Below are 18,153 nucleotides of genomic sequence, written 5' to 3'. Positions count from 1 at the left end.
TGCAAGTTTCGCTCAACGTTGGTTTGACTTCAAAGAATCGAGGGTAAAAGACACAATCAAAGGATGAAAACCAAAAAGTCAATTGCAAGATGCCCACGTTTTAAAGACTCGAGAGTTCCTGCGATAGTTCTTGTTTGTTCGCCTCTCGTCGCCCATTCTGTCCTTATCAGCCTTGCTTTTGCCCCTTCGCTCGGACGGCACTTTTAATATCAGATCATGCCACCCTTCCTTGCTTGCTGTTCGTGTCAGTACCCCACCGGCGAACATGGAGTCTTGGAGACCTGGACTCGAGAAAGTCGTTCGAGTTTTCCCCCTCGGTTGGCTTAGTCATTATGCATATCTTATTAAACCTGAGACGTGGGATAGAGGGTGGCACAATCGAAGGATGGGGAAGCTATGGTTGGCTGATGCTCAATTCCTATGAAAGGGCTATGGGGAACTATCTCGTGGGGGCCTGGACGACTAGGGTCTATCCTTCTCCCACTGTCTGCATCCCGAAAGCCATGATGGGTATCTCTGCCATTAACCTCATCCCAACGCCTAAACCAAGGCCCGAATCCAGCCAGAATGCTCAACGCCGATGTCGACGTTCGACTGCTTCCTTTTGAATGCAGCTTGAATGCCCATGCCAATGTGAGAGCTTCCAGATCCGTAATGGAGTGGCGATGCCCTTGTAATCACTGGGTCTGTGCTAGTCGCGGGTAAATCCAGCAACTGAATACCAGTGTCGCCCTGATGAAAGTCGCAACATCCTAACCTGGAGAGCAAAGAATGTACATTGTTAGAGGCTCACTCCTTGCGCTGAGACGAGGCGGCCTCAAAGGCCTGGAACATCTCTGGCTCGTACTGAGGCACATGAGCATTCTTCGGGCCGCCGCCCTGATCGTTGCTGTGCTCGCTGAGATGCTGACGAGGAGGGTAGGGAGAGACGTAGGGACGAGGGAATCGCTCGTCCTCGGTCTGTCCATGGTTGTGCATGTAACCGCTCTGGGGGGCGTACTCGGTAGGATTCTGAGGGAGAGGGGCAGAAGAGGCAGAGGGACGCTGGATCTGCTCATTCTGGGGCTCCTCGTGACGATCCATATAGGCTCCCTGGCGGCTGTAGTGCTCGGTGGCATGCTGACGAGCGACCGAAGAGAAAGATGGAGCCCGAAACGCTTCCTTCTCCTGGTAGGCTCCCTGACGGTGCTGATCCTCGTTGGCAGGCTGACGAACAGGGGCAGAAGAAGAGGGATGCTGCAACTGCTCATTCTGAGGCTCCTCGCGACTGTTGCTTTGAGCTCCCTGGCGATGATGATCCTCGTTGACCTGCTGATGAGCAGAGGGACGGCGAGAGCGCTGCTGGTGACCAGAGCTGGCAGTCGAGGGGCGCTGGATGTAGTCCGGAATGGTCGAGGGATAGCCAACGTAGCCGGGAGACGGCGCGGCACTGTGCTGCGCGGAGGTGTCGTGGCTGGACGTCATCGCAACTGAGCTGCGGCCAGAAGACATCGAGACTTGATGATCTGAGTAGCGAGGCATGACATGAGGCTCAACGCGCGCCGAGCTGGCTCGATTTCCAACACGGTCGTCAGAGTAGCCCATGCTCGACTGCTGCGACTGGGGGTACTGGAGTTCCTGGCCGTACTGGTGGGATCCCACGGCAGGCTGGTGACCGTTGTAGCTCGTGGAGTGAGCATTCTGGTGCTGACCAGTGTTGTACGCAGCATTCGCGTGGTATCCCTGGCTACCGGGGGCATGCTGGTTGCGGCTCTGATCGTAGCTCTGGTTGGCGTAGTTCTGATCGTAGCCACGGTTCTGGTCGGAGCTCTGGATGCTGCGGTCCTGGTTGTAGTAGCCGTGGTTGGCATGGTTCTCCTCGTAGCCGAGGTTCTCGTGGTCATGGAAGGAGCCCTGAACGCTACGGTTCTGGTCGTGATAGCCCTGAGTGGCCTGGCTCTGGTCGTAGTCACGATCGTAGCCCCGGTTCTCGTGGTTTTGTCCGGAACCATCGACGCTGCGGTTCTGATCGTAACCACGGCTGCTGGAAGTCTGACCCTGATAGCCCTGGCTGTCGTCTCTTCGACCATGGCACTGGTCGATATACTGTTGACTTTGAGCGGCGTACTCCCGCTCGTAGTATTCGCGGTTTTTGGCGCTCTGATCCCAGTAGGTCTCAGAGTTGGGGCCATTGTCGAATCCCTGGGGGATGGTGGTCTGGCCGTAGTAGTCGCGCGCCTGGTTATAGTGGCCCTGGTTGCCAGAGTTCTGACCGTAAGTTTGAGCTCTAGGGCCCTGATCATAGTAGCCGTGGCTACCAGAATCCTGTCCGTAGTGGCCCTGCATTCTGGGACCCTGATGGTAGAAAGACTGACGGCTGAGCTGCTGTCCGTAGTATGCCTGGGTTCTATGGCCTTGGTCATAGTAGGTATTGGTCTCGAGGGGGGTTGCCATTCGAGCGCGTTCCTGGGGCGGCTGCCGGCCACGCTGAGAGACCCTGGGACTGTCGTACGGGTGAGCACGGAAGTCGCGGTTCCGCGTGACAGCCTTGGGAGGGCGAGGGGGCAGCGACAAGTGCTCCTGCGACATGTTGCGCTGGGACACCAAGCCGGGGCCACGAGGGCTCATATCAGCCACAGGGGCTGAGAAAGTAGGTCGTCGACCCGCAGCACGGTTAACAGCGCGAGCGGCAGTCTCGATCTGCTGGTCCCGAGCAAAGGCGCGAAGATCGTTGTCAACATCGACAACATCGTCATCGTCTCCCTCGCCGTCTTCGTCACCTCCATCATCAACGTAATCTCCGTCGTTGTGGTCAGTTCCCTCAGAGAAGCTGGTTTCGTTCTCCTCATCAGTGGTCTCGCCGGTATGCTTGTCGAAGCTGTCCTGAGCCTGGGCATCCTGGGAAGGAACAGACGCCTCACCCTGCAACTGACTCTTCTTAAGCGCGGCCATGGCACTCTTCATCTCACGTACGTACGGAGCCGCAAAGGGCGAGAAATGCTCCTTGTCGTGATTCTGGAAATAATGCTCCACTGTCTGATTGTTAGCACGGCAAGTAAATCGATCGAATGCGCTGAACGTACCAAGACTGAGCTGGGTGTATTGGCGCTTGGCATTGGGGCCCATCTCCCGCTGCATGATGACGGCCAACTCTTCCCAAGATCTGGCCGAGCCAGCGCAAATCCCTTTCGCCGAAATAGGGACGATGGAACGCCAGAAGACGCGCTCTTCCTCTTTGCTCCACGCTTTGCCGGGCATGTTGGTGTGGTGCAGGATTGTCGCGGTAAGGGTGTCGTAGTTGCGATAGAAAGCTCTCGAGGCAATTCTTATGAGATTCAAGGCTTCTCTTCGCCTCGTGTGTGCTGTTTGGGAAGGAACGGCTGCGAAGTCACAGATATTGGCGGTCGGGAAGAAGAATATTGCTGTGGGTTCAGGAATTCGAAATTGGTTTTTTTTTTGGAAGAATTTGTGCGGCGATCAGTGAAAGCGAGTTGAGTACGCGCTCGCGTCAAAAGTAGGAAGGAATAAGTATGCCCTGAGGAAGTAGGAGTGACCGGACTCCTTTAGGCGGGTGGTAGGTTGATATTTATATTGTGGGTGGTTGAGGCGGCCGTGATGGGCCATGATGGGCCGTGATGAGCTGAGTGACCCCATGGCGGTGAATAGGTGGTGCAGTCGAATCATGATGCGGTCGAAGGGTGACGAGACGGAAAGTTGATGGGACGGAAGGTGATGGGACGGAAGGGTGATGCGATGGAATGCCACCTCTTCCGCCCAAAGCAAATCTTCTGGTTGTGATGCGACGGAATCCCAAGAGGTTGCGGTGAATTGGCGATGCGGTAGAAACATATTGTGGTGAATAGGTTATGTGACGGAGGGGCGATGCGGTTGAAAGGTGATGCAGTGGAAGAGTTTTCTGACGGAAAGGTGATGCGATAGAAGGGCTTTGCGACGGAAGACTGATGTGACGGAGTGGTGATGCGGTCAAGAGTCGATATGGTGAATAGGTTATGCGATGGATTGGTGATGCGACGAAAGGTCGATGCGACGAAAGGTCGATGCGATGAAAGATTGGACGAGTGATGGCCTGCTGGGAAGGAGCAACGGAGGCGAGGTCGGTATCATGGCCGTATTCGAGCAAGGTTACTCGGTCATGGATGACAGAGGGACGACGCAACCATGGACAGGTCTTCAGGAGACAGCAGCAAGCATCCATGTGGCTTCTCAGGATCGATGCCTTGCGTGTGAATGAATGTTGACGAGGATCGATATGGCCAAAGGCTGACCTTTGAAATGTGCAGCTGGAACAAGTGGGTGTGCTTCAAGTCACCCTGAGCAAGCAGAAGCTTGGGACTCCAACCAGTTTTCGGTGATGTCAAAGACAGTCCAACAAACGACTTGCCCCTGAGTTCACCGAAACTCCATCTGCTGCTGAGCCATCTGCTGGATCGTCTTCGACATGTCGATATTCGTCCACCCTCAGCAGAGCACAGCGACAAGACTGCTCCACTGCTCACAGGCCATTCGCACACCGACGTCGTCTGCAAAAGGCCTGTGGAGAGTTGAAGCTGAACTCTCTTTGACCTTGGAGAACTTCAACCGAGGCGAGCAGCACAACGATGCACTGGGCCCTTTGATCCTAGGTCGAAAGCCCGGCTGGAAGACAGCCTACTCAAAAGGACTCTGGGGGTCGGCTGCTTTGTACCCCCTGGCAGTCAACGCTGCTGCCAGTCGCCATTCAAGTCTAGAGAGCTGTAACCAAGTTAGAAACCCATTGCTTGACTCTGGAGGGACGAATACTGACAATGCTCTTCTTCTCGGGAGCAATAACACCCTCTCTGATCCAAAATCCCCAGCCGCCCATCATGTTGGCCAGCATCATGTCGGTGGTCAAGCGATCGCCGACGACGGCAACCTGAGACGGATGGGAGACGCCCGTCTCGGGGTGCTTGCGAAAGTACTCCATAATCTCGGAGCCACAGCCGGGCTTCTTCGTCTTGTGAGGCAGGACGGTGATGCCGGTGGCCTCTTCGAGCTCCTTGGCCAGCTTGAGGGAGCTGTCATAGGACGTCGCTCCGGCCGTGTTGGAGACGATGACCAGCCGGCGGCCAGGATACGCGGCCTTGAGCTGCTCGAAGCGCTCCTTGATGATGATTCAGCGGACTATTTTACACAAGCAAGCATGCAGTGACATACCTTGTAGGGCTTGTGGACCTCGTTGGTGTGGGGAACCGCGAAGCAGTCGTCCTTGTCGAGCACCACGGCCCTGATGTCGCATTTCCGATTCTGGCCCTCAAAGGCTTTTTCAAACGGAATGGGCAGGTCGTTGAACGTCGCGACCGTATGCTGCGGCAGACACAGCGTGGGCTTGAACAGAAGTTTGAACACATTTACCGTGCCGGAGAGGTTGAGATTCATCTTGGTGATGGGCCCTTGGGGTGAGGATGGAATTTGGGGGGAAGGAGGTGAAGTTCTTGGTTGGATGGAGGATGGGCCGGAGAGATTTGGACCATGCGGGGAGCTTGGGCCACCTGCAGGATGCGCGACAGCTACCCCTGTTCGTCTGATAAGATAAGCACATGGGCCCCACTAGGTACAGTGACACCGGTCAACTCAATTAGACACCCGGACCCACTCGGCCGCCTCCCTGTCCGACTGCACATTTTCGCGTCCCCAGCGCGTCGTCTCCGGTTGCCGTGCCGTCGAAAGCCGCAAAATATTGACCACCACCCACGCCATCGAACTGTATGATCAGCGAAATCAACGACAACAAATCAATAGAAGCAACAAAATGTCCAGGAAAAGACCACAAGAGGCGGCCGTGGGCGATTCCCCGAGCAGCAGACTGAGCCAGAAGCGCTCCCGCCAGCAGCTGCACGACGGAGCCGACGACGAGCCCATCAACGGGACCCCCTCGAAGCGGAGACGCCAGGCAGCGGACCCTTACGAAGTGCCTTCTGACAGCGATGCCGCTGATGCCGCTGATGGTGAGGTTGCAGCAGCAGCAGCAGCAGGAGACCCCGATTCCGAACCCGAAGAACAGACCCCGAGAAAGAAACGAGGCCGCCCGCCGAAACCAGCAACGCCGCAAGCCAGCGGCGCCGTCACGCCCTCGAAGCTACGCCAGGTGAACACGCTGGTGACGCCCGTCAAGGCCGCCATCACACCGCGGAGGCGCCAGGCCGCTGACCGTTCCGCACGGAGGAAGAGCGCCAGGGCTCTGATCCAGAGCATCGTCGCCGACGAGGACAGCGACGGGGACGAGGGTCTCGCGCGCGAGATTTACGAGTCGAGCGAGGAGGAGGAAGACGAGGAAGCCGAGGAACAGAGGACACCAAGAGCAAGGACGACCACGTCGGCGACGAAACCATCCACAGCATCAGCACCAGCATCAGCATCACAACCCCCCGAACCAGACACACCATCAGCAGCAACCCCCCGCCGCCGCGGCCGTCCACGCAAACTCCCACCGCCCAAATCGCCAACCCCGCCCCGCGAGCTGCCCCCCCACGAAATCTACTTTGAGCAGAACAAGCCCGGCCGCGCAAAGACGTCCCACAACACCCTCGCCTCCCTCGACCTCCTCACGCACGAAGAGTACTTTGACCTCCGCCGCGAGGACGCCTTACAAAATAAAGACCCCCACGCAGACGACCTCGCCTACCTCGAGTCCCTGCACGAGTCCTCTTTTCCGCAGTGGCACTTCGAGCTCGCCCAGGGCTTCAGCCTCTGCCTCTACGGCCAGGGCTCCAAACGCAGCCTCGTCGCCAAACTGGCGGCGCACCTCTACGCCGCGGACCCGGAGGCGCCCATCGTCGTGGTCAACGGCCACGTGCGCTCCCTGACAGCCCGAGAAGTCTTTTCCACCGTCGCCGCGGCGCTCGATCCGGCGCTGAAACTGCCCGCCCAGACGACGGCCATGGTCCAGGCCCTCTCTTCGGCCCTCGCCTCATCATCACACAGCCGACCGATAACAATCCTCCTCCACTCCATAGACGCCCACCCCCTCCGCAAACAAACAACCCAACAACTCCTCTCCCAACTCGCCGCCCTGCCCCAGATCCGCCTCGTCGCAACAGCAGACACGCCCTCCTTCCCCCTCCTCTGGGACGCCGCCCAGCGCACATCCTTCAACTTCTTATTCCACGACGCCACAACCCTCCAACCCCTACAGGACGTCGAGCTCGACCCCGTAGACGAGGTCCACGAACTCCTCGGCCGCAAAGCCCGGCGCGTCAACGGCAAAGAGGGCGTCGTCTTTGTGCTCCGCTCGTTGCCCGAGAACGCAAAGAAGCTGTTCGAGCTGCTCGTTATCGAGGTCCTGTCCGCCATGGACGATGACGGTGGACAACAGTATGGGGCGGAGAATACGGGTGTTGAATACCGGATGGTGTATAACAAGGCCGTGGAGGATTTCATCTGCAGTTCCGAGATGGCGTTCCGGACGCTGCTGAAGGAGTATGCCCCCCCCCCCCTTATACCCCCTTTTCCCTCATTCTATCGGGTGCACCTTTGAAGCAGCGACTGACAAGACAGATTCCACGACCATCAAATCATTGAGAGCAGGAAAGACGCCCTCGGCACGGAGCTCTTGAGTATCCCCTTTAGGCGAGAAGAGCTCGAGGCCATCCTCGAGGACTTGATGTCCTGAGTCGACTTCGACATATCTATAAATCATTGTACATTTAGCGCATTCGGGAGGCGAAAGCATAGTGGCGAAACCTAGCATCTGTAGCTTCCCCGAACCGATTCACGAAAATCACACGGCACATAGACAGGCGAACCGAGGCGTTACATTCATAATCATGATCCCCCATGTTCTAGGAGTATTTTGTAAAAGAAACCCATCTCGTGAAACCCTGACCCCCCTGAAAACGCCAGTCCCATGTCACACCCCTACACCCCGATGCTTTTAACACACGTCCAGAGGACCACCGGCACAATAACGTTATCGTTTCCGCCGGTCAAGACCGCCTCCGTCAAGCTTGCCATGCTGGCGCAAAAGCCGGCGTTCCGCGCCGACGTGGGCCACGCCACATGCTGCTCCGCCGCGACGGGCCACCTGCCAACCCGAAGCCAGGTCGTTGCCGCCATTAGCCCAAGGAACACGGCCACCGCGAACGCGACGCTGCCCTCGAGACTCTTGCCGCCGCCCCAGACCCATTTCCTGTGCCCGTACCGCCTGCCAATAAGAGACGCGGCAGCATCGCCGAGACCGACGCAAATGACGCCCGCCACCATGCTGACTTCGCGCGTCGGCACCTCCCACCCGGTTAAGTAGCCGCTGCCGGAGCGCGGAAGGGTGGCGAGGGACAGCCAGAGAGGGATGGCGCAGCCGATGAGCAGAAACAGATGGGAGATGACGACGGGCCCCTTGTGGTCTCTGCCATCCACGTACGGCGTGAGGAACGAGGCGATGGGCCGGGACAGCGGCGGGAGCTGACTCGCCCGCAGGAGGTCGAGAATGAGGAAGATGGCGAGGACAAGCGATAGTGCCAAAGCCGCAAAGACGGGGTCGATAAAGGTTGCAGGGAGGAACATGCCAACCATCATGAAGTGGAAGACCTTTCGCCTCGTGTCCACTTCGTACTTGGGGTCCAGGCGAATGACCACGGTCAAGCCGACAATGACAATGGCAAGCCAGTACGCTGCCATCAGGAGCCGCGTGTTGGCTTCGCCAAAGTCGGCCAGCCGAATGTGCTGCACCCACCCCTGGTGGCAGGACGCCTTTGCAACGTCCTCGCTCAGGCGTGCAGGCAGACAGATCCATCTCTCCAGGTTCGCTTCAACCACTTTGAACCTGAACCACGGCAGCTCGCCAAAGAGATATCCCAGTGCCCAGCCGACGGGCTCGTTACCTAGCAGCGCATGGCGACCAATGTATTCTCGCACAGGCACCAAGATGATGAGCACAATGCAAGTGTAGACATATGTTGCGTACGACCATTTCCTCATGGTGGCTTGCGCCTCCGTCAGCTTGAAGAAGGAGCGGACGGTGGTCGACGCGGTGCGTTTCCTTCGGCCTGCTGATGTGTGTGTCAGGGACCGCCGCGGCCGCTGCAAAGCATACGGAAACGTGTTGCGTCGCTCAGCGGCGAACCCGTTTGGTGATGCTGGGGCTTTGCCATCAGGAGAGGCGCTCATCTTGCGCTCTCCTCGAGAGGGCATATCGGCCATGCCAAACGTCCGGACTCTCGTGGGTTTCGCAAAGGGTCCGTTGATGATTTCCTCTTCGGAATCGCCCAGTTCAGATGCCGACTCCTCCAGTGATGAGCCCAGCAGCTCGTGCTTGAAGCGCCGCATAGAGAGCCCCTCGGAGAGAAACCCAAAGACGGATGACTTCTTTGACGGGGTCCCAACGCGCCTGAAGCGCAGCCTCGGAACCCTAGCCAAGGCGATACCCCATCGAATCACCGGACCGCAGACGACGAGCACGCCCACGCCGCCTCCCCAGAGCAGCGCTTGGAGAATGGTGGCCTGTGGCGAGTGGGCGAGGAGGAGCACATTGATCAAGGCGATGGAGAGCAGCTGCAGCTCAGCCGTGAGCAGGCTCGTCGTAGTAAGATAGTGCAGCACTTCGAGCAGCGTCTGGTGCAGCGGGTACAGGAGAACAGCCGTCTCCGGGCTGATGCTCGGTCTAGATAGTGTCGCGTCCGGGTGTTGCTGCGAAAGCCACATGGGAACGCAGGATAGAACCCATTGCAGGGGGTTAATGGCTTCGTGAGCGCGAGCCGTCGGGATTAAGTATTTGGGTATCGAAGAAATGCTCAGAATAATGTTTGTAAGGATGACCGCCTGGTTGTCAGGGGATATTAATAACGCCACGAGGAGCGTCACAGACGGAGGATACAGAATGGGCGCAGGGTCAAAGACGGTGGGCACGGCAATGGCTGGCTTTTTTGACGAGGCCCTATGGCGGGTTGACCATGCGAAGAGTCGGACAGGGTAGAGGATCATGAGAGAGGTGATGAGCGTGGCTGTGAAGCGCAGTTCTGAACATGTGAGCTGCAGTTCCAACGTCGGACTGGACGTAACATACCTCTGATCCACGCGGTGAACAGTGGCTTCACCAACGGATTTGAGCGAACCACAGCGAAGAGCGAACCCACAATGATGAACTCTGACACGCGCCGGATGAGCTCCTTTGTGCGGCGGTAGTTGCGATCGTTGAGGAACCTGCGGGCCTCTTTCCGATCCTCCTTTTCCTTCTGCTTGCGCAAGGCATCTTCTTCCTGGTCTGGAGAGAAGAGGGGCGTCGACGAGCCTGAGAGCACCTCGTTCTGCCCCCTTAGTCCCTTGTGCAGGCGGACCTTGGGCGCCGGCAGCCCCTTGAGAAAGTGCTCATCGTCGGCTTCGGTGCCGCTGTCGCTACCCTGCGAAGAGTCCTTGGCGAACGATGGAAAGGGAGATGGGGTTCGGCTAGAGTCTGTTGATGATGTCCTCGGCGGCGTCGGTGCGGCATTGGGAGGCTTATAGACTAGACGGTGGGCGGGATGAGGGAGCTCGGTATTGAGGTGGTGATAGGGATGCGGGGAGCGGCTGAGAGATCGGATTTCATCGTTTGCTTCTGTATCGTGGCCGAAGAGAGCGTTCGGTTCGAGATGCGCGGGCATGGCGGAGCTATCGCATTGGTGACGAGTGCCAGCATTCGGTTACTGGGGATTGGGAATCACTGTGTTGGCGATGCTGGGTAACATGGAATTGAGCGAGACGGGTGCCGTGGGCTGTCGCAGGGTGATTGGGGCGTCGCTACGATGATGGTGTTTCTTTCACGTCAGGCCACGGGTGTCAGAGGCTGGGGAACAAGTTGACGGCGAGGCGGCGGTTGTGGGGAGCTCCATCACATGAAAGATGCGAATTGGCAGCTGTGTTGTCATCTGCGAGACTGGGCTGGCTGGGTTAGTGGGCTGTCTGCTAGCAGTCTCTGTTGGGAAAGCGGTCCATCAGCCGCGCGGCGCCAGGGAGGAATGCGCCAACGCGAGTGGACAGCGGGTGACAACAGCGACAGTCAGCACGTAGTGGATGGCAGTGACAGACAGCAGACAGATCCCACCGGATTTCACAAGACGCACGAGCCACAGGGCCAAACAACACAGCCTGTCACCTCCTGTGGCTGAGCCTGATGCCGCAGAGGTTCTCTTGGCGGGGCACTCGGGCGTGTCTTCCGGGTACCGAACGGCAGCTTACCTAAGGTACTTGCAGCCATGTACTCGGCCTCTAAGGTAAGGAACCTCAGGATGTCTCCAGTCCGGGACCGAAGTCAAGAATCAGAAGCCGTCGACCATCTTTCTTCCACAAGTCTGAAGAGGAGGCTGACGAGAGACACACCGCGATCAAGCTCGCCATCATCAAACGCGCCCACCCCAGGGACGTTCCAGACGTGATCCCAGACATCGGTGACCTTATCTCCCGACACTCAACCATGGTAGCCTCCATTCGAGAGCCTCTATGCGGCGGACATTGCCAGATTCCTGCAGGCATGGCCTGGCCTGACGCCTCGAGAAAAGAGCAATGGGGACGTCGCAGTGTCATTCTTAAGTAATCTCAACCACAAACAAGACACACGCGCGACACGGCACAGGCCAAGCCAGGGCGGAATCAGCCTTCAGCCCTTCACGAAATGAAAAAGTCAATTGGACCCGTCAGGCCAGCCGCCAGCCGTGCCAGCCGTGCCAGTTTGGTGCCCGTCGGCTCGGACATGCTGTGGTGGACTTGTGGTGACGCCAGGCTCTATCGATCTGCTGCTCGCGACCTCACGATGATGCACATGTAGTCCACCTGCGAGAGAAAGCCAGGTTGCGACGTTGCGATATGGTGGACTTCTGACATAATCGACGTCTCCAGTCTCCAGGCCAAAATCGGGGCATCCCAAGTGGGTGCTGTTCGCAGCTCAACGTCGGTCTGCAGCATCGCCAGATCGTCGACATCGCATTTGATGCTCACACTTGTTGGGCGTCGCCAGCCTAGTGTACTGCTGAAGCACTGCTACTAAAACTGCCAAAAATAACAATCAATCGGAGAATCAACAGGCAAGCCACAAACCACCAGATCGTGGGGCACCGCTGACCGTTTCCCAATCCGGACGCCACCATCTTCATTTTGTCCCGTCAGTGCCCGTCAAACGTACGAATAGCGAGTTGGCACATCTGCCTCAGCCTCCTCGCCTCCCGCTAGCATCCGGATGCTCTAGCGGGCCACGAAGCCTGCATCGGCATCGACGAGTGCGAAAAAAGGGTCGAGGCCCCGGCACTCGGCTGCCCGACCGCCCCAGCACCCGTCATTTGAGAGTCTCGAGGATGAGGGCCGCATCTCGTATTACCTGGTCCCTGCAGCGGGTCGAGGATTGGCTGGCAGGGACTGGGGACATGCTGGAGAGACAGCCGCACTGGGCCGCTCCCCCAAACCGGACGCTGGGCAGAAAAAAAGTCAAAATACGAGTCGATCAGTCACTCGATTGTGGACAGCGACTACGGAGTATTCACCGCGAATAGGACGAGCCCCATCTGTCGGTCTGATCAGTGATAGGTGATGGCTCGCTGTTTCAAACGCACGCAAACAGAACGTCAAACGGGTCAGACGGGCTAAGAAACCATACGGGCGGCTTCAGGTGCGCAACGCTCCAAACGGCGACCATCACAGCCACCTCCCGTACCAGCTAGGACAAAAGACCATCAAATCAGACGGATGCGTGAGCCCACACGTTGTACAGTTGCACCTCGCCGTTTGACGTGTTCCACACCAGATTCAGGCGCGACGAAGCTCAGGGGAGATGGCTCTCTTATGCAAAGAGGTTCTATCGACAGACGGACCACAGACAGACGCAGAGGGAGTGATAATGAGGCTCTATTGACGGGAGAGGCAAGCCAAAAGCAAAAATAGTCTTATCAGCTCCCTTGGGACATCATGCCTGCAAAGCTGACCGGACCGGCAGTGGGTTCGTAATCGACCTGCATGCAGTGCCAGCGCGGTGGATGTCGCAAAGATGCTGCAGCACACCGCACCGAGTTTCCAAGACCCCCCCGGGCACTCGCTAGGGCGGCTGGGTGCAGGCCCCGACAGTCAGCTCCCCCTTCCCCTCCCACGAGCCAACGATGCGAGGATGGAGGCAATTGGACGAGAAACCCCCATGGTCTGACTGATCACCAAGAGTCTTGCATGTGTGGATGGCGCGAAAGTCACCGAGTGCGGCACCATCGCGGGGCATCTGAAGTTGGCAGACACCAGACGACTCGTATCGCGGCGTAGCGTAGCCCACGTACGTCTCTCTGCACTTCTGTACGCGGTATGTGCAAAGTGTGGGACAATGAATCAGACTGACGATGGGTTCGGAGACGATACGAGACGCCGCTGGTCTGATGCTATTGGTGATGTCACAATCCACTCGACGGCAGCACCGGGCGACTCCTGAGAAAAAAACATGAGCCAAGTGGCTTTGGGGCCAGTGGGTATCAGGGAACGGAAAGACATTGCCTAGCGCAGAGGCCACGCCCGGAGGAATTAATGGGCTTTTGACATTCCCGGCCAAAATTGGGACAGAATCAGCAAAATATTATTCAATATCGACTGGAGCCGAGGATGGACGCTGCGCCTGACGATCCCTGTGCGAGCTGCTGCAGACTCCAGTCTCCAGAGGCTGTCCCGGCACGCCGCAGACGCGATGGACACCAGTGACGAGCGATAGCGATGCAAGATGGGGACGGACTGATGAAATGGGAAGCTCGGTTTGGTTCACGGCGGAGAGGGTTACACTGAGTCTGTCGACCGGGGCTCGGTTCGTCACTCTATCCATACTGACAGAGAGCTACGCAGCTAGAACGGATCCATGGAAGCAATGGGACGGATAGCTCGAGTTGGGCCGGCAGGACAGGGGTACGTCGTCGGGGCGGCGAAACAGGGAATCTTTATATGCACAAAGATGTGTTGCCCCCAGCCGACTGGGCGACGCCGATGTGCATTCTGCCTGGGACGATCTTCAACAGGTTTAAACGCCAATCCCCTTTGCTCGCTCGCTTTGCCAGTTCTCATCTGATCATCCTTCGGTCACTGTTCTGCTACGACGCTCGCTCGCCTTTGCTGTTGTCCATCGCCACCTACAACACGGTAGATTCTCGTCACCCCGACTGTTCAGAGTTGTTCACATTCCAAGCCAAGTCTCAGGCTCGTGAAATTGGCGGGACTGCGCAACAATCTACACACATACCTATCGCCCAGTGTCAGCTTCCACCCATTGGACGGGTACGCAGTAGTTTCCCGGTTCCGTCCATTCTCAAACGATAAACATTCAGCAGCAAGGTTTTTTCCTTTGCTTTTGATACCGAACCCCGGGGACCGCAAAAGAAGCGCGCGGCGTGCCTCAAGCCGACCCTCACATCCCAAAAGCTGTTAGCTCGACGGGTCTCACTACGCAGAAAACTCCATCCTTGGCCTCACCCCCAACCACCCACCAGACAAGAGGGTTTCGGCCGGCCAGGTACCACCGCTCATCCAACCTTTTAGATCGCCTCTCGCCCCTCTTCCTCACATCAGAAACGGAGGCCGCTTGCGACCTATACAATACCTGCAAGCCTTCTCTTTGAACTTGTTGGGCCATTGGATCTTTTCCCCCCTCTCTTACATCTTTCGCCGCCTTTTGCTGCAGCCGGGACGCTAGACAGACCCTCACTCGCTGTGTGTAACTTCACACTTGGTCCCCTGCACACCTACTTCCGCGTCCATCCAACTGTCGTTTCCGTCCTGCCGTCTTGGGTGTTTGTAACCTTCCTGGCCTCTTGGTCCTGTCTATAAACAACCTGGGAGCACCTCACCCATCTCGCCACCATGACTTTCGACACAAAGTACGACCACCACCTTGAAGAGGGATTGCTGCCTGTTGTCAACCAGAAGGGGACCACGACGACATCACCATCATCCAGGACGCCAAACAAAATGACTGCTGCACGCCGTCTTCTGCTCACCGTCTTGGTGTGCGGCTTGATGACCCTCAGTCTCGCCTCGGCCATTGGTCACCGGGCACGACCTTGCACGAGAGATCATCAGGAACAGGTCCTGGTGGCAGAGGGCGAGGTCAAGGACGCCGCCAAAGTGGATCTCATTCACAGGCTCCTCCACGCCTACTTCCCCGACCGCTACCAGGATGGCGTCTATGCCTCGGACAAGGAAGCCATTGCTGCCTTCCAGGCGGACGACGCCGAGCTGGCTTCTGCTCTCGGTCAGCTAGAGAAGCGTCAGGACAATGGCACCTCGAGCGCTGCTCCCGCTGCCACTCCCACGCCCTCCGCCTCGGAAGCTTCCACGCCGTCTGCCTCGTCCGCACCGCCGGCCAGTAACACCCCGACCCCGACTCCGACCCCAACGCCGTCTACTCCGGCCACCTCCTCCGCTGCTCCCCCGGCGTCCTCCTCCGCAGAGGTCCAGCAGTCCTCTAGCACGCCGCAACAGACTTCGGCAGCGCAGACCACGCCCCAGCAGTCATCGCAACAACCCGCCGCCTCGAGCACCCCCACGACGCAGCAGACTTCAGCAGCAGCCCCTTCTTCTGGTACGTCTCAATCGGAGTCGCAGCAAGCATCTCCCTCTTCTACTCCTGTTGGGCCGTCCACCGTCTCTACTGAGTCTCCTCCGACGACCAGTGGGTCTCCTTCCTCTTCTTCTCCCCCTCCCCCTTCTTCTGCCCCCTCGTCCGCTCCCACCACGGCCTCCCCGGGGTCTTCGAGTGCGTCCGCGCCGGGTACGTCTGCTTCCCCTTCTTCTGAGACTACTACGGTCGTGACCTCGTCCCCCACGGTGTCCTCCGCTTCGTCGACTGTGTCTGTATCTGGTATGTTGGTTTTGTAGCGCTCGATTCATGTTAGCCTGGAGTTGAGGGTTTGGCAGATGATCTTTTTGGCCTCGTGACTCGTCATTTCATCCATCCGATTGCATCAAGTCGCTAACAAAACATCAGGCACTACCCGCCAAGGCACCACCACCACGCGCAGTACGCCCCGGACCACCTCGTACAGCGAGGTCAAGTCCACCTTTACGTCGACCGCCTCCAACGGCGACGTTGTCCTCGTGACCGCCACGTCCTTTGTCGCCGTCGACCCCGAACCCGCCGCCACCTCGGCCGGTTCCAGCGGCAGCGGTGGCAGTGGCGGTCTGCAAAACGTCGCCGTCCCCATCGGCAGCGTATCCGTCCTGCCCATTGGTCTCGCCGCGTTCGTAGCCGGCGCCATGCTATTGCTGTAGACTAGAACAGCATCCAGCACCACTCGAACGTGTACAACGTTCATCATCCACGTTGATGAACTTTCTGTTTAAATATTTAATCCATTCCTTTTTTTGGGCAGCGGGTTTTGGTTGGTCGGGCGGCACACACATACACATCAGCATCACAACTTACTTACGACATCTAACGGTCTATTCACTCCTTGCATACAAAACTGGTGGGCACAGCACAACAATCGACACAACAATACATAGACTACGCGCGGCCTTGGCGCCGACATTTGATTTTTGGATAGGAGGGGATAATAGAATGGGAGACACACTGAGAAACATCTTGGCCTAGGGGTGGCAGAGGAGGAGGAGCGAGGGGGAAGAATTCGGAAGCGGAAGAAAACAGGCCATCATCACGATGGGGAAACCTGAAATGTTAGTACAGTTCCTTGGCAGACCCAAAGGAACTCGAGAAACAAACAACACTGAAGAATTTTGTGCAAAAAAGAATGAAAACAAATCATTTGACACACACGTTTGGGTTGAGACATGATGCCCGCATTCCTTGACACGTTCGAGAGCTAGATTGTTTTCGCCTACCGTGTTTGATTGCGGGACTGCCCGCATTCCAACGTAGTCTTGGGTAGGCGTCGGGCGTCAGGTGTTCAGATGGGCCATCTACCTTGTTTTGCTTGATGTCTTGCTTGTTTTCGCGGTGTCATCTCTCTGCATCAAGGGAGGGGAGCTCCATGGCAGAATGGCAGCACCAGCACCAGCACCAGCAACGCGAAGGTGATGAATATGTTTTCGATTTCCCAGACTTTGGAAAGGGTATACAATAACGCCGAAATCAAAAACTCCATTTCCTCTTTCCATCCAATCCATCCAAGAAGCGAAATGATCCCAACCGACAAAACAACCCCCTCCTCTTCTGCTTTGCTCGAGAGCCTCCTTGACGAGCCCTCTTGACGAGCCGTCTCCACGGAGCAAGTCTTAACCAGGCCCAATCTTGGGCATATCGTGATGCTCACTCAGCTTGGACAAGTACGTATTCAGCTCCTCGACGCGTTCCTTGTGCGTCTTGAGGAGCTCGGGGCGGGAGCTTGACGATTCTGCGAGTTCGAGGAGCTGTATTTGGTACAAGATGTCAGAGTAGCGATCGAAAGATGGCAACGAGGCGAATCCTGCCCTGCAAGAAACGGGGAGGAAGAAAAGAAAAGACATACCCTCTTGCGCTTCCTCTCCTCATACCGCCTCTCCGCCTCCGTCTTTTGCACGACCCGGCCGCTGCCCTCGTCGTCATCGTCGTTGTCCCGGTCCTCGTCAGGGTCCTCGCTCTTCTTTTTCGACTTGGATTTCAAGTCGCCGGCGGATTCTTCCCGGTGCTTCACCAGCGCAGTGCTGCTGCTGCCTTGGTCGCCCGTCTCGAGGTTCTTTTCGAGGTCGGTCTTGTCGCGTCTCTTCTTCTTTTTCGGTTTGGTCACTTTGGCGCCCTTGAGCTTGAGGCCGCCGCCTACTGCGGAGGCGTAGTCGTCGAGCGGCATCGTGGGCGGTGGTGGTGGTGTTGCCGTCGGACGTGGTGGTGATGGATTCCCGCGTATTGCAGGTGGGACGGCGACGCGGATCCGAGCTTCCTTTTTCCTTGTGCTCCCGTCTGTCGGAGGCTTTCAGCTCTTCAAGCGCCTCTTTGCCCCACTATCCCTTAAGCTTCCCTTCCCCCCTGGCGCTGCGGTCAGTGGGCTTTGGTGGCTTTTTCTTCGTCCTGGAGCGGCTCAAAGGATTTCGGCTTTGCTTGTTCACGCTTGCTAAGGGGGGGCCCCCTGTCCCAAAGTCTTTGCGCCCCACACTCTTAAACCGGTGGCAGGCGCCAAGATGTGATTCGCTCTGCCCGTGCCGCGGATCTCGATGGGGGGCCAATCAAGGGTTGATCCGCGTACTTTTTGCTCGTGGGCCCGTGCGGGTGCGAAACAGCTGCTG

The 18,153-nt window shown here is 57.6% G+C and overlaps 7 protein-coding genes across 7 annotated transcripts; 3 read left to right on the top strand and 4 right to left on the bottom strand.

The window, feature by feature from the left end:
• Window positions 1–789: 789 nt before the first annotated feature.
• Window positions 790–3,237, bottom strand: CTAM01_05262 (uncharacterized protein; the record flags this gene model as incomplete). The annotated part of the gene is made up of 2 exons (XM_060521292.1): window positions 790–3,011; window positions 3,063–3,237. The coding sequence occupies 2 exons, from the start codon at window positions 3,235–3,237 to the stop codon at window positions 790–792; spliced, it is 2,397 nt and encodes a 798-aa protein (XP_060384098.1).
• A 1,410-nt stretch (window positions 3,238–4,647) lies between these two features.
• Window positions 4,648–5,397, bottom strand: CTAM01_05261 (HAD superfamily phosphatase; the record flags this gene model as incomplete). The annotated part of the gene is made up of 3 exons (XM_060521291.1): window positions 4,648–4,731; window positions 4,784–5,122; window positions 5,176–5,397. The coding sequence occupies 3 exons, from the start codon at window positions 5,395–5,397 to the stop codon at window positions 4,648–4,650; spliced, it is 645 nt and encodes a 214-aa protein (XP_060384097.1).
• A 373-nt stretch (window positions 5,398–5,770) lies between these two features.
• On the top strand, window positions 5,771–7,630 carry CTAM01_05260 (origin recognition complex subunit 2; the record flags this gene model as incomplete). Its single annotated transcript, XM_060521290.1, has 2 exons — window positions 5,771–7,437; window positions 7,516–7,630. The coding sequence occupies 2 exons, from the start codon at window positions 5,771–5,773 to the stop codon at window positions 7,628–7,630; spliced, it is 1,782 nt and encodes a 593-aa protein (XP_060384096.1).
• A 245-nt stretch (window positions 7,631–7,875) lies between these two features.
• Window positions 7,876–10,592, bottom strand: CTAM01_05259 (cytidylyltransferase; the record flags this gene model as incomplete). The annotated part of the gene is made up of 2 exons (XM_060521289.1): window positions 7,876–9,971; window positions 10,019–10,592. The coding sequence occupies 2 exons, from the start codon at window positions 10,590–10,592 to the stop codon at window positions 7,876–7,878; spliced, it is 2,670 nt and encodes an 889-aa protein (XP_060384095.1).
• Window positions 10,593–11,599: 1,007 nt separating this feature from the next.
• On the top strand, window positions 11,600–11,752 carry CTAM01_05258 (uncharacterized protein; the record flags this gene model as incomplete). The annotated part of the gene is made up of 1 exon (XM_060521288.1): window positions 11,600–11,752. The coding sequence occupies one exon, from the start codon at window positions 11,600–11,602 to the stop codon at window positions 11,750–11,752; it is 153 nt and encodes a 50-aa protein (XP_060384094.1).
• A 3,044-nt stretch (window positions 11,753–14,796) lies between these two features.
• Window positions 14,797–16,206, top strand: CTAM01_05257 (uncharacterized protein; the record flags this gene model as incomplete). Its single annotated transcript, XM_060521287.1, has 2 exons — window positions 14,797–15,796; window positions 15,923–16,206. The coding sequence occupies 2 exons, from the start codon at window positions 14,797–14,799 to the stop codon at window positions 16,204–16,206; spliced, it is 1,284 nt and encodes a 427-aa protein (XP_060384093.1).
• A 963-nt stretch (window positions 16,207–17,169) lies between these two features.
• Window positions 17,170–17,720, bottom strand: CTAM01_05256 (uncharacterized protein; the record flags this gene model as incomplete). Its single annotated transcript, XM_060521286.1, has 2 exons — window positions 17,170–17,304; window positions 17,403–17,720. 2 exons carry the CDS (start codon window positions 17,718–17,720, stop codon window positions 17,170–17,172), a joined length of 453 nt encoding a protein of 150 aa, XP_060384092.1.
• Window positions 17,721–18,153: the final 433 nt, after the last annotated feature.

Source organism: Colletotrichum tamarilloi (genome assembly GCF_030869305.1).
Source record: "Colletotrichum tamarilloi strain Tom-12 chromosome Unknown Scaffold_13.1, whole genome shotgun sequence".
Taxonomy (NCBI): Eukaryota; Fungi; Ascomycota; class Sordariomycetes; order Glomerellales; family Glomerellaceae; genus Colletotrichum; species Colletotrichum tamarilloi.
The sequence above is the reverse complement of the archived record's forward strand: the minus strand, read 5'-3'. Positions and strand labels throughout refer to the sequence as shown.